This window comes from Lynx rufus, unplaced genomic scaffold, assembly GCF_022079265.1.
Source record: "Lynx rufus isolate CCGP_SWC_20201006 ecotype Redwood Valley unplaced genomic scaffold, mLynRuf1.p SCAF_9, whole genome shotgun sequence".
In the NCBI taxonomy this organism is placed as follows: domain Eukaryota; kingdom Metazoa; phylum Chordata; class Mammalia; order Carnivora; family Felidae; genus Lynx; species Lynx rufus.
Genome location: NW_025814897.1, coordinates 25,411,334 through 25,424,774, shown reverse-complemented (window position 1 = coordinate 25,424,774; position 13,441 = coordinate 25,411,334). Strand labels below are relative to the sequence as shown.

General features: G+C 48.8%; 1 protein-coding gene across 4 annotated transcripts in view; it reads left to right on the top strand.

The window, feature by feature from the left end:
• ETS1 (ETS proto-oncogene 1, transcription factor) overlaps positions 1-13,205 on the top strand; it is a 64,483-nt gene extending 51,278 nt beyond the window's left edge. For all 4 annotated transcript variants that reach the window (XM_047072284.1, XM_047072282.1, XM_047072285.1 and 1 more), the window contains 2 exons: positions 11,300-11,418; positions 12,372-13,205. In XM_047072284.1, coding sequence (XP_046928240.1) covers positions 11,300-11,418; positions 12,372-12,587 — 335 coding nt within the window. In that variant the 3' untranslated portion in view covers positions 12,588-13,205. The remainder of the gene's footprint in view (positions 1-11,299; positions 11,419-12,371) is intronic.
• Positions 13,206-13,441: the final 236 nt, after the last annotated feature.

The following is a 13,441-nucleotide window of genomic DNA, read 5'->3' as shown; positions in this document are numbered from 1 at the left end:
ACTTGCAAGTTGACCCCTCTGTTTTGGGGACGGCCCCCCCTGCCCGTTTTGGAGGAGTCCCGAAGTCTCCGATTTTGTGGGTCCCTGTTTCTTTAACAAAAGCTAACTACAAATGATGGAATTGGGTGGTGACTGTTCTGGAATTCCTGCTCTGTCTCCAGTTTGAGGCTCCACCTTTTTGGTCTTTGAAGTAAAATGTTTCCACTGAGCAGAAGTCAGCCAGCACGCTGCTGAGGCATCCACACAGGTCCTCGTTGCCTTCAACCAACAGGCCTTGGAAACTCCCCGCAGCTTCTGTTGGGAAAGGCCCTGCCAGGCGTCCCAAATATTCCTGCTTTCGTCCCTTGGCATCTTTCTCTTTTCCTTGGATGGCCTTCACTGCTCTGGAGCATGAGCAGTGAGTGGTTCCTTGGTATAGAGACTCAGTTCAAGAGCAGCTGTACCCCTTCCGTTTCTCCCTAAGGCGACTTCCATGTGACACCCCCAGGTTGGTAGGTCTGTCACTTGGGAATGCCTTCCCATTTCAGTCCAGGCAAAACGCCCAAGAGGGAGGCCTTCCTAGGCTGTTTAAGCCCTGGTTATGTTTCATGGAGACGTCAAGAGCTGGACTCGGCCGCCGGTCGGCCTGCGTGTGTGCCAGCTTTGCCACTGACCGTGTGTGACCTCAGGCAAGCAGACGTCCCTGTACCTCAGTTTTCTCATCTGCGAAATGATAGCAGTAATAGTTATGGTCTCATAGGACGGTTGTGAGGATGGAAGGAATCGTTTGGGGAAAGCGTCCAGAAGCCTTGCTAGGTACATAGCAGGTTACCACTGTTCCATATCATCCTGCAACTTTTGTCTTTCCGGTATAATTCTGTATTCCTTGAGGCCAGAGATTAATGTATTTTATTTAGAGAATTCCAGTAATTGGTGGCAGTGACTTAGGGCACGAAAGATACTTAATATCAGATTAGGTCATTCTGGCCATTCAGCTCAAACCACCTGTGCTAAGCTCCTACTGTGCACTCGCCTCTTTCATGGACATTACCTTTTTTGAACTGTCACCAATCACCGCACCAGGTAGGTTCTGTGAGTCTCACTGTACGAATGAGGGAATCGAGGTTCAGAGGGGGAAAGAGGTCTAGCCCAACGTCGCCTAGAAAACCACAAAGAAGATGCCTTTCAAAGTTTTTCACGGTGTCGGGCGATTAGTAGGAAAAGATCCACTCTTAGTGGCCGGGTTAGTGTCATTCTGGGTCTGCTAAGACGTAGGTGTCAAGACGGGATTAGACTTGCAAGAAATGTCTTGGTGTGTGAGGGAGGTCCATGAAGGACAAAGTGGGGGACAGCACAGGAAGGCCGGGGAGCTTTTAGACCAGGCTGCAGGTCTGACACCTGTAAAAGGAGAGAGGGAGGGCGGATTTGGGTGGGGAAGAGCCTCCATGAGCGGCTCAGTGCCAAGAAAAGTCTGGTCGGACTCCTGGGGACTCCTCATGCCAGAGTCGCCCAGCGGAGCAGCTCTGTGTCCCCCAGGAATGAACCTCATGCCTCTGGGGAGCGGCCCCAGATAGTGTGGCCTCAGCGGGGACATGGTGGATCCCGTCAGTCCTGCTGCCTGCAGTCGGAGGTGTGAGTAGCACCTCGTCACGGCCGCTGCAGGTCTGCTGACCGGCCACATCAGCCCCCCCCGACGAACACGGGTTGTCGGGTAGGCCAGCGCGGCAGGACTCAAGGCCAGGGTCCCGGTGCTCTTGGTGGCCCACGATAGGCTTCAGAGCTCTGTGCCTGTTGTTGCCCTCAACAAAGCCAAAATGGCATTGTCTTCTGTGTGACTCACCTCTCCCTGAGAATCACAAGAGTGAAAGTGGTCCCGAGTGAGTGAATGTGAAACGTTGACGGGAGGCCAGGGCGCTCCTCGCTGGAGAGGTGCTCGCAGGGTGCAGCTCTGTGGAGGTGGTTGACATTCAGAGCCGAGGTGGGTGCAGTTTCTCGGGCAGGGCCCCTCAAGGCGAGGCTCTCGGTCCTTTCTTCTTTAAAGACAAGGCGTAGGTAGGACACAGCCCATCACACGATGGTGGAACAAAATGCGTTCCTTTGTCTACCTCCTCACTGTTGTTCACGTTCTGTTTGCTACCCAACCCGGTCTGGCTACCACACCTTACATCTGAGGGGCGTTCGGTGGTTGATTGCTGGATAGAATTGAAAAATTCGGTGCTTCGATGGTCCCTTGGGGTCTAGCTCACCTCCCCGAGAATTCTAACAGACTTAGCTGGTCATTTCGTCGCATCCTGGACACGCAGGGGGGGCTTTGCTGCTAGGAGAGAATAAGTTCCAGAGATTGCCCTCCGCCCCCTGAGAAGCACAGGCGCCCGACTCCTCCAATTCTGTGTTCTAATCCTCATCAGTGAGCACACCTTTCTTTCTTCCTGTTGCCCAGATACATCATTCGGGAGGCATTTTCTTTTGACATTTGCATTGGTCCCACAAAGCGTCTCTTGGGTTTCTAACAAGATTCTCACCCCGTACCCTCAAATCCAAACCCAGCCTGTTTCTGGGGACTTCGTAAGAGTCCGTTACCTAGAAGACATCAGGAGGAAAAGCTCTGAATAACCCACTTCCTGACTCGAGCTTCCCCCTCTCTGTGTCCGAGTCTGTGTGTGAGCGGTGGGTCGAGTATGGTCAGGGCCCTTGGGTCTGGTGGCAGGAGTGGCTGTATTTGAATATAGGCGGCCCCTTTAAGAGAAGACCCGTCTCCTTTCTCCTTCCACCCCCACGCAGGTGTACTTGAGCACATGCAGGTGTGAGGAGCCCAAGCAAAAACAAGGGTCTTTCCTCTACACCCTAAAGCGTGTGACTGTCTCGTTCTCAGGACCGAGACAGACTCGCCTGGGAGCCTCGCCGACGTCTGTTCCAGGTGGGGCGGCCCGGCAGACCTGTGGCCAGCTACCTCGGCTTGCCCCCCGGTCTGTCTTGCACACGGATGAGCTGGACAGGACTTTCTGCTCTACCTTCAGGTCATGCTCATGAGATCCGCCTCCGGGTCCGACCCACCGACATCTGTGGGCAATGCTGCTGAATTCCTAGGTCAGCCCTACAAAATAAGTAGGCAGAGCGTGCTTTGTGAGGAGCATAAATGATTAGGGAAAAAAAGCACACTGGGGGAAAGAGGATCTAAGTCTGTCTGTGGCCAAGATTTCCCCAAACCATAAATGTGTGTGATACTTTCACTTGCAAAGCAGTATGCATCTGCTCTTGTCTGTGTGCACCTACTTTGAATCAGAGCAAGAACTTCACAGAGTAATCCCTAACTTTAGCAAATCTTCACGGGTTGTTCTCATGTGCAGTATCTTTTAAAAATCACGCATTTATATACTTGAACCTTCCTTTCAGCCTGCCGCTTCCTCCTTTTCCAAGCTTGCCATGTAAAAGGCCGGTTTAATTCTCGGAAGAATAGTTGAGTTTTATCTTGTGCTTTGCTGTGTGTGTGTGTGTGTGTGTGTGTGTGTGTGTTTTATTAATTTCATCTTTTTTGCTTGTCTTTCTCTGAAAAGTCTGTTTTTAAAAATATATGTTCTAGGGGAACCCAGGGTAGCTTAGTCAGCTAAGCGTCAGACTCTTGGTATTGGCTCAGGTCATGATCTCACTGTTTGTGGGTTCGAGTCCCCACTTGGGATTCTCTTGGGATTGCTTCAGATTCTCTCTCTGTCTCTCTCTGCCCCTTCCCTGCTCATGTGAGCATGTGCTCTCTCACAAAATAAAAAAATAAACTATAAAAATATATATATTTTTTGCTGTGTTGTTCTTCTGTTTAATTCCACTGCTGTGTTTTATGTTGTTCCCAAACTGTTCAGTATTGTGGTCACCTCTTTATGTACATACATAATATGTGTGTGTGTATTTATATTTCTATATTTCTTAATAACAGGAACTTAATTTATGTCTTTATAAAGTAGGGAGGAGCAGGGATAGCTGTTTCCATTTTAGAGATGGGAAAACTAAAGCCCAGAGAGGTTCAGTTAGTTGCATAAGATCGTGCAGTGAATCAGGGAAGTGCCGAATGCTTGAACTCCACTTGGGGCATCCCATGGGCATATGTTATGTATTTTTTAATTTCGTAGGATGCTCTCTGCTCTCCTCTCTCGGTTCGCCACCGCCTGACACGTTTGTCTGTTTTTAATTTTTTGAAATTCTCCTTTCTTTTGGTCTCACGTGCCAGAGACATGGACTTGACATCAAAGGCTGGTTTTAATTGATTTGAGAGCGGTTTTCTAACTTGCTTCCATTGTTAGGTACTGGCTCTTTCAGCAATAAAGTTCACGGAGTTATTGTGCGTTATGTTCGTGGAGTGTGTTTTTCCAGCCCCTGTCAGAGAGTGTTCTTTGTGGTTGTGCATTGAATTATTAGAATTTATATCCCCCAACTGCTGTCCTTGAGTTTCTAGGCACTGATACGGGAACTCACTGATAGAACATGTGATTCATTAAACCAAGGCATTGTTGGCGAGTTATAGAACGTACCCTATCTAGATCATGTTGGAGGTGAGATGCGATCAGGTTGGGGTTGGGGGGCAAGAGATGGGCGTAACTCAGAAAAAAAAAAGGGGAAAAGATACCTTTTTTGGACAGAAAGCCAAGCCAAAATATCAAGCAATCTCTGCCCTTCCTTTTCTTTTAAAAATCTTCCCGGTGCTTTGATTGTCAAACTGCCCAGCAGTTACTCATCCTCAGGCAGAAGATGTCAGCTGCCTCAGGTGGCATTGGGTCCAGGGAGCAAGAAACTGTCAGGATGTTTCCTGGTCATTCCTCAACTTCATTTCGTAAGGACTTCGTGGAAATAGAGACATTTTGGAATCTTTCGTGAACGAGAGCTTAGAAGGGGGTTGACAGGAAGGGGTGTGATGCTTAGGCTCTGGGGTCACCCCGTCTGCTGCCAGAGGTGGGCACCTTTGCAGTAGTAGGAGAGGAAGATAAGACTTGTGAACAGATGGGTCATTTCTGGATTTGAGGGTTCTGTTTTTGCCATCATCGTTTGGCTGTGGGTAGAGACACCTGGGTGGAAGGGAGGGGCCCATCAGGCCCGTTCCTCTGTTTTAGGACCACCTGCCAGATGTGTGTTCTTAGGGCAGAGTCTGCCCTTTTGCAAGGGTGACCAACCATGAGAGTTTCATAGGTTAAAATAAATGTGGTGTCCTGCCCACACTGAGGTATTTGATTTGACTTTTAGAGTCAAGCTGAAGAGATTAACTTCTCAAAGTAGCAAATCAATCCCCAAAGGGCAGGCGGTGTGGTCGTTTTTATTTTGGGGAACATGTTGATGAAACAGCCCGGGAGTCACTCATGTTGATTAGTCCCAGATCTGGTTTAATAGAGAGAAGCAGGTGGGGTGGTTTTTAGGATCCTTACCCCTTTCTTCAGAGGACGATTGTTTGAGCAGTACAAGTCAGTAAATGTTTACTGAGAAGCCATACCTGCCATCGAGAAAATAAGGATCAACGAGGGGTAGTCCGTGCGCACAGCGAGCCAACAACTGGGGTCATTCGGCAGCAGGTAGCTTTTTGATTGTCGGTATTTGCCGGTGAGGCACCATCTAGGCTTGGGATTGCAGCAGTGAAGCAACACAGTGTGTGTCCTCAGAGCATATATTCTAGTGATGAGAGAGATGGGCTTGGAGCTGATGGCCTTGGTATAAATACACCATAATGGACGGCTACCAGACAGAGCGACTGCTCTGTGTTGACTTCTGCATGGAAATCAGCTCCGATATGTCAGCCTCGTGCTGGGGCGCAGATGACAGGGTGAGACCTTGCGGTGGCAATGAAAAGGAAAAACTCAAGTCCAATCCTGGGCCCTGTTCGCTAGCAGTGAGTCCGTTGGGCAGATAGCCCCCAAAGCTAGAAAATGCGAAGAAATCGACTGACAGATCGGCAAATGGAAGGCATTGTTACCAGGAGAATCTTACTGAAATTTGGTCCTAGCCCACTGCCGTATATCTAAGTCGCTCACTTCTTGGGGCGCCTGGGTGGTTCGGTCGGTGAAGTGTCTGACTTCGGCTCAGGTCGTGATCTCGAGGTTTGTGAGTTCGAGCCCCGCGTCGGGCTCTGTGATGTCAGGCTCGGAGCCTGCAACCTGCTTGGGATTCTGTGTCTCCCCCCTCGCGCTGCCCCTCCCCCGCTCACGCTACGTCTCTCTCTTTCTCAAAAACAAACATTTAAAAAAATTGCAGTTGCTCACTTCTTAGACTCAGAGTAAGGGAACAACAACAACAACAACAAAAATAGAAGGGGATTTTTAACAACCAGCCCTCATCAAGATACGTGGCAGGCCTTCCAGTTCCTAGACAAGGAGAAGGGACTTAACACATCACCAGAATGAGTAGGAATTTACTCGAAGCTGTACCTCAAAAAATTGTAGATTGGCGCCTTGGATTTGAAGTAAGCCTTGAGGGTCCCCACCTGATACCTCTGCTTCGAAGATCGTATCACATTCTTCACATCAGGACTGTCACTGTTGTACCTTCCTCTGGCCCAGAAGCTGAGAAGAACAAAGCAGTGTGAGGAACTGAGGAAATCCCCCTGCTGCAGCCAGCGAGGGAGCTGGGGGGTGTGCAGGCCCAGCGAGAGCGTATGTGGGGCCCTCCCTCCTGCACTTCTTTGCCGAGAGCCTCCCTTCTAACAGGGACCCCTCTGTTGTTGTGGCTGAGAGTCTCTACTTGAGAAGCATAGTTTCCCAGTGATGCCACCGGATTCCTGATGTGTGACACCCCAGGGCAGCATGGTGAAGGACGCCGTTGACTGCCTTGGGGGCCCCAGACAGGGACACCATTGTGAGTCACATTGAGTCTGTGAACTCCCCCTTCCCATGACTGGTACTATTCTTAGCACCATCCTCTGCTCCCTGGGACAGAGGTCACTGGGAGCACCTTCGAGTTGGGTGGGTGGATGGGGCTGGGCCCGGGGTGAGAGGAGGTGCAAGATGGGGCAGAGCTACGCTAAGCAATACAGAAATGTCCTGTGGGAGATGTGTCTCTGGGAGCGCTGGCCTCCTTGCAGCATTTCAACCATTGTGGGGCCGCAGCAGTTCCCCAGGGCCTAGATGTGGATGCTCTTGGCAGGGGGCCACCATGCATTCCAGCCCTAGAGCTGCCTCCCGGCGGTGTGCTTCCCTCAGGTGGCCCTGCTGTGCCTGCCCAGATCTGAAATGAAGGTGACACGTGGTTGTGGAAGCAAGCTCCCGTGTTAAGTCTGGCCGCTGGTTCTGGCCAGGGAACGAACCCCCCCAGGGACCAGAATGCTTGCCCTGACCAGCGTTTCTAGCCGGATGAATAATTCCACGTCCTTCCTCTTTATGGCTCCCTGCAACCAAAGGGCACTTTGGGAATCAGCAAACAGGAGGAACCTTGCGAGGGGGTGGGTGGGTGGGGTCTCCTGGATTCCTTTCGTTTCGTACCACGCGCGAGCCTTCCGAAGGGGGACACAGCCACTCCAGGAAAGCCACGGCGAGAAGGCTGTGTGTGCCTATCAGTGCTGGGTGGGCTTATTCGATCTTTCTCCCAGAGTCGGGGGAAGGAGGCTTGAGCTGACATCACCCTGTCTTGACTTCCTTGCTGTGACGTCCCCCAGAGACATTTCTCCTCATTCGAGTGTCTGTGCTGTTGTTAGACATCTGGTTTACCTCTTTACGCTCCCTTCTTCCCTTTAGTGTAAAGACAGAAGAGAAGTTTGAGAGCCCCTCCCCTACGACCTGGGCTCCGCGTTCCTAAATGTGTCAGTTTTGTATTCCTTGTGAACAGAGGAAAATTCACAATGAGCAAAAGAGGAGACCCGTGGATAAGAATATACCCTGCCCACCACCCAACCCGGCCGTTATATGCAGACGGGGGTCAAATGCACACAGAGAAAGAGCTGGAGCAGGCATATAGAACCCGCGCCTCTGACATTTCAATTCGGGAAATGGCCCTGCCAGGAAAAACAGCAATAATAATTCTGTCTGACGTCCCTGCCTCTGAGCTGGTTCCACCGACATGACTTAAACTCCCCCTTTGCACTTTCTGGCTGCCCCATCTCAAGGGCAAGGGACTGTGGTATGTTCTCTGGGACCTGGAACAGGCTAGCGTCTCCCTGCCAATGACTAGGACTTGCCTGGGTAGAAGTAACCTGGTATGTCCTTCCTTTCCCTTCCTCAGCTTGGTGTGACTGGCCCTTCACTCCCCAAAGGGATGTTAAGATGAGCAGTGTGAAAGAGGTTTGGAGGCAACCGAGGGAGGGAGGGATAGCGAAGTAACATTAGCCTAATAGTTACCGGGAGGGGGACTGACTCACTGGGCTGGAAATACCACCTGTGGAGGTGAACACCAAGGTCACCAATGGTCAGATCGTCTGGAGAACCACTGGCCGTCCAGTGTCTTGTGTCTGCCGTGAGAGGTGAGGAAGACATATATATATATATATATATTTTTAAAAGCTATGTTATCATGTGGTCACCTCAACCAGCCAGGCTGATTAGATGCCAGGCTCTGGGTTGTTTTTGTCTAATGGCAAAGCAGTGCCGAGGCAAAGGGGTTTGGAGTGCCGGACTGCCTGGGTTCCACTCACGGCCATTTTACTTCTGAATGGCCTTGGACAAGGCCAGTGGACACAAGCCGCACAGTGTAGCAGTTTTCCCTGTCGTAAAAATGGTAAAAGCAAATTTGGTAATAGTATCTACTCCCTGGAGTGATTGTAAGGAATAAATGAGATCAGCATAAAGCAGCAAACGTAGTATCGTGCATAGTAGGTGTGCAACAGCTTAACAGCTCTCGCTTGTAGTTTTTTCTGTCCAGGGTCTCGAAGCAACTCCTGTCTCTGTCTTGTGTCCGCATTGTGTGGGTCTGGCCCAGGAGAGGGCTGCAGACTCCAGGGCTCATTTGCCTAGCTTTGGAGTAGTTGACTTTTCCTTTGTTATGTCTCTCTTCAAAACAAGAGGAAGACAGCGGTGTCCTGTTGGGTATGGAGCCATTCTGCGCCTCTTCCAGAAATCTGTTCTTTTGCAAGGATTCTGAAGTTCTTCACTGCCAGAAATTCCATAGCATTTCTTAACAGAGGTTTGTTCACTTAATGCCTGTCCACCAGGATGGCTTCTCAACGGATTCCTCGTATAATGTCACATCTCAGCAGCCCGTGAGCCCAGGCAGGCAGCGGTAGCCGGTAACTTGAACTCCCCTCCCAAGAAAGTTGGAAATGTGTCTGAGTTGCATCCGAAATGGTGTTTTAACAGCACAGGGAAACAGGAGAGGCTAAGGCTTTACCAGTGTCACACTCTGGGCTGTTTCTTTGAACATCCGGTTATTTTGTAGGGCCCACTGAGTCATTGTATTCTAGAACCGGCATAAGGTGTTACTTGCAGGATGGTTTTAAAGAGCTCCAGGTGCATTCTTGGAAGGATAAGGCAGAGCTGTTCCATCTTCCATATTTAGCCTGGGCTGTGCTGAGGAGACCGAGACTCGCCCCCCCGCAGGCCGTTACTGGGGTGGGGGGGGTGGCCCTTTCTTTGGTTGCTTAATAAGAGTCCATGCCAGTCGCTGTCGCCTTGGTACTTGGAGTGAGTCTGCAGGCCAGGGCGTTAGACCCCACACCACCATTTTCTCACTGTGCCCTGGAGCAAAGTCACATCGCTTTCTTGAGCATTTTTCTTTCTCTGCCTTAATAGGATGGAAATAGTAAGACCTGTTGTGCCTCGCCTATAGAGAGAGCCGGGGGGACGGAGTTTAGGAGTAAGCAAAATGATGCGTGTGAACATACCTTGTGGAAGTATAAGGCATAACAAGAGATCACCCTTCTAGATCATAAAGAGCATTGCCTTTTTTGACAGAGAGAACCTAAAGCTTGTTTTCTATTGAATCTCACTTTACTTTGGATCAGATGAATCTGAAGCTCAGATTAAGGATGAGGGCCTTAGAAAGTCAAGTTTTTCTGTATGAGTTAGAGTGTCCCTGGCTTCCTTCATCTGCACAGACTGGGTCTTTCCCAGCCCTGCTCTGCCAGATGGCTTCTAAGATGGTGTTGTGAGTGTAGACATATAACAAGCAGCAGAGACAATTGAACCCATATCTGTTTCTCTGGCTACACCCATAAATTAGATAGGAATCACTGGCAGCATTGTCATATCTGAATAGAAAGTGATCTTAAAAGGAAATCTATTAGCAGAAGTCCTTTAGCGTAAGATAAATTGAGTATCAGAGTATGCCTTGACTTTTGATAGAACTAAGATCTTGGCAGTGTTGATGGCTAAGATAAGAGGGGTGTGTGTGTGTGTGTGTGTGTGTGTGTGTGTGTTTAAGTTAGAGTATACCATGGGGCACCTGGGTAGCTCAGTCGGTTAAGCGTCCGACTTCAGCTCAGGTCATGATCTCACAGCTCATGAGTTCGAGCCCTGTGTCAGGCTCTGTGCTGACAGCTCGGAGCCTGGAGCCGCCTTCGAATTTTGTGTCTCCCTCCTGGTCTGCCCCTCCCCCGCTCATGCTGTCTCTCTCTCTCTCTCTCTCTCTCTCTCTCTCTCTCTCTCTCTCCCCTTCAAAAATAAATAAACATTAAAAAAAAATTAAGTTAGAGTATAGTGAACCCATGAGGAATTTCTGAGACAGTCCTCACCTCACCTGTGAGGATTTCGTGGGTGGCAGGTTAATCACTTACAAAGTAATGATGTTCTCGTTTCTTAGTTTGGGTGCCTGCCAGTGGCCTGGAGGAACAGGATGGTGGTGGAGAATATTATGACCTTATGACTAAAGAATATCTAACTTCTGTGTCCTTGTTAGATGGCCCCAGGGTAGCAATCCTTGTCACTTACAAATCAGGGGCCAAGAGCTCTCAGATACAGAGAAGCGTTTATGAGCTCTGACTTCAGATTAGAACTGGCAAAGATATTCCTTAGTTAACATCCTTATTACGAATTAAGGCAAAAATAATGACTTGGTTCTTGAAGGCAGAAAAGACTGTGCTGCCTGAGGATATCTCAGAGGATGGATCCAGTATTTTCTTTCTAGAGTTTGTGTAGCAACAAAAATGGACTGACCTTTAAGCCAATCAAGATGAGATTGATAAGACCATGGTATACTATGTGTGGTTTTTTGTGTTTGTTTGTTTGTTTGTTTTTGATAGAAAGTTTTTCACCTTTCAATCCATTTGAACTCTTAGCACCTCCTCCAACACTTGTGCTACATGTTGCCTCCATTCTCTCTAGGCTGGATGGACTGGAGAGGAGGCAAGAGGGACACGTAAAACGGGATTCATTGCTGGCAGTGCTGAGCATCTGGTGTAATGATTCACAATGCCTTGTGTTTCCAGGCAGTGGACCAATCCAGCTGTGGCAGTTTCTTCTGGAATTACTCACTGATAAATCCTGTCAGTCTTTTATCAGCTGGACCGGAGATGGCTGGGAATTCAAGCTTTCTGATCCAGATGAGGTATGAAGGAATCGACTTGTGAGGACTCCTGTTGAGGGGGAGGAAGGTGAACTCTGGAAAGTGGTTATGTGGGCCTGCATGACCTGTCCTAGGATTCCAGTCCCACCTCTGCCCCCGGGTACTTCGTGACCTCGGTCAGGCCAGTTACGTAGCCTGCCTGAGCCTTAGTGGTATCATTTGGAAAATAGAGAAAATACCCACAATGCCCACTTGCTTTCCAGGACTCACAGATACGATGCACAGGGGGTGCCTGGCACATAGCAGACCCTTCATAAATATGTCTTAGCATGTGTTCTGGCCCTGTGGCTCTGTGAATCTGGAAGGGGTCGGACAATTCAAGAGGTGTTCGAGGATTACTACAGTTCATTCATTCCATTCATTATTTTATTCGACAATGCATATTGAGTGCTTGCTCTGGGCCCACTTCAAGAGAGAATCAAAGATGCTGAAGAAGAGAGACGATAGCTCTGTCCCGGCAGACATGAGACATGGTGCCCCCGTAGATAATGGTGCCCCAGTACAGGAAAAAAGCTTCCTGTGGATGAAAAGCAGGTGTCCTCTGGATGAAAGGCAGCTTAGTTCTGCTCCAGTCGCTCACGTTAAATTTCACGCTTTCAAAGCAAGGATACTCTGCCAGTAACATAAGGAAAGGAGAGTCTCTAGTGTTGTTTGTCTTTTCTTCCTTTCAGTATCAGGTACCTCTATCACATAGAGATACAGGGTCGGTTGATTTTCATTAATTTAAAGAATCACCTTGATCACCATTGTTGCCCAGCTCTTGAAAGTGGGAATTTAGAAGAGACGGGTCAGAAAAAAAGATCTTCGGTGCGCGGGAATCTCCATCGGTCCTACTCGAACGTCATGGGTCCCCATGAGTACATATGGAGGCATATAAACACGTCTCTTTGGAATATCCTGTAGGTGTTCACCCCTTTCTCGTCCTTTAATTTCAGGTGGCCAGGAGATGGGGAAAAAGGAAAAACAAACCTAAGATGAATTATGAGAAACTGAGCCGCGGCCTCCGCTACTATTATGACAAAAACATCATCCACAAGACAGCGGGTAAACGCTATGTGTACCGCTTTGTGTGTGATTTGCAAAGCCTCCTCGGGTACACGCCCGAGGAACTCCATGCCATGCTGGACGTCAAGCCCGATGCCGACGAGTGACGGACACCAAAGGGGTCGGGGCACCTCTGCTGAGACATTTCGAAGAACAACCACGTCGGTCGGACTCTTAATTTTTAATTGTTATTCTATTTTTAATTTTCCAGAACTCATTTTTTTTACATTCAGGGGTGGGCGCTAAGTGGGCTGCAGCTATAATCAATTGTGCGCAGTTGGAAAAGGACGGCCAGGACTTGAGGGGTGGGGGGGGGACAAGAAATTCTTGAGCAAATTTTCAGGACAGAGAGAAGGGTCTTCTTAAGAAGCTTGAAGAATCTGGCTTAAGGGAGGAGACTAATGTGTCCCATTACTTTTAAAACTCATCCGTGAAAACAATGCGTCTCGAGTGGTGGACCTATTAGCAAAAGAAGTTGACACGTCAGGAGTCATGAGACCCATGAGAGACAATTTATTTGCTTTTGTTTTTAGGTCTGGGAGGGCAAAAAAGAGGGAGGTGGGATAAAACATTTTGTTTGGGGGATGCACTAAAAACCAAGGACTATTTACCTTTTACTCTACTTTCAAAACAAAGATAGACTTCAGTGGGGAGGGGCCAAAACTGTTTTTGTGTTAAAATTTTATTTTATTAAATTTTGTGCCAGTATTTTTTTTCTTAAAAAATCGTCTTAAGCTCTAAGGTGGTCTCAGTATTGCGGTTTCATGCGAGTTTGTTTTTATTTGCCGACTGAGGATTCTGTCACAGTGAAAGGAAACTGTTTATATAGACCCCACTGGAAACGCAAAGTGCTGTCACTCAGATCGGGGATCCCAAATTCATGTGACTTCTATATGAAGGAAAAAAAAAAAAACAATGCTGATTTGGGTACAAGGGACCTGTGCATGTGAATTTCATCTGT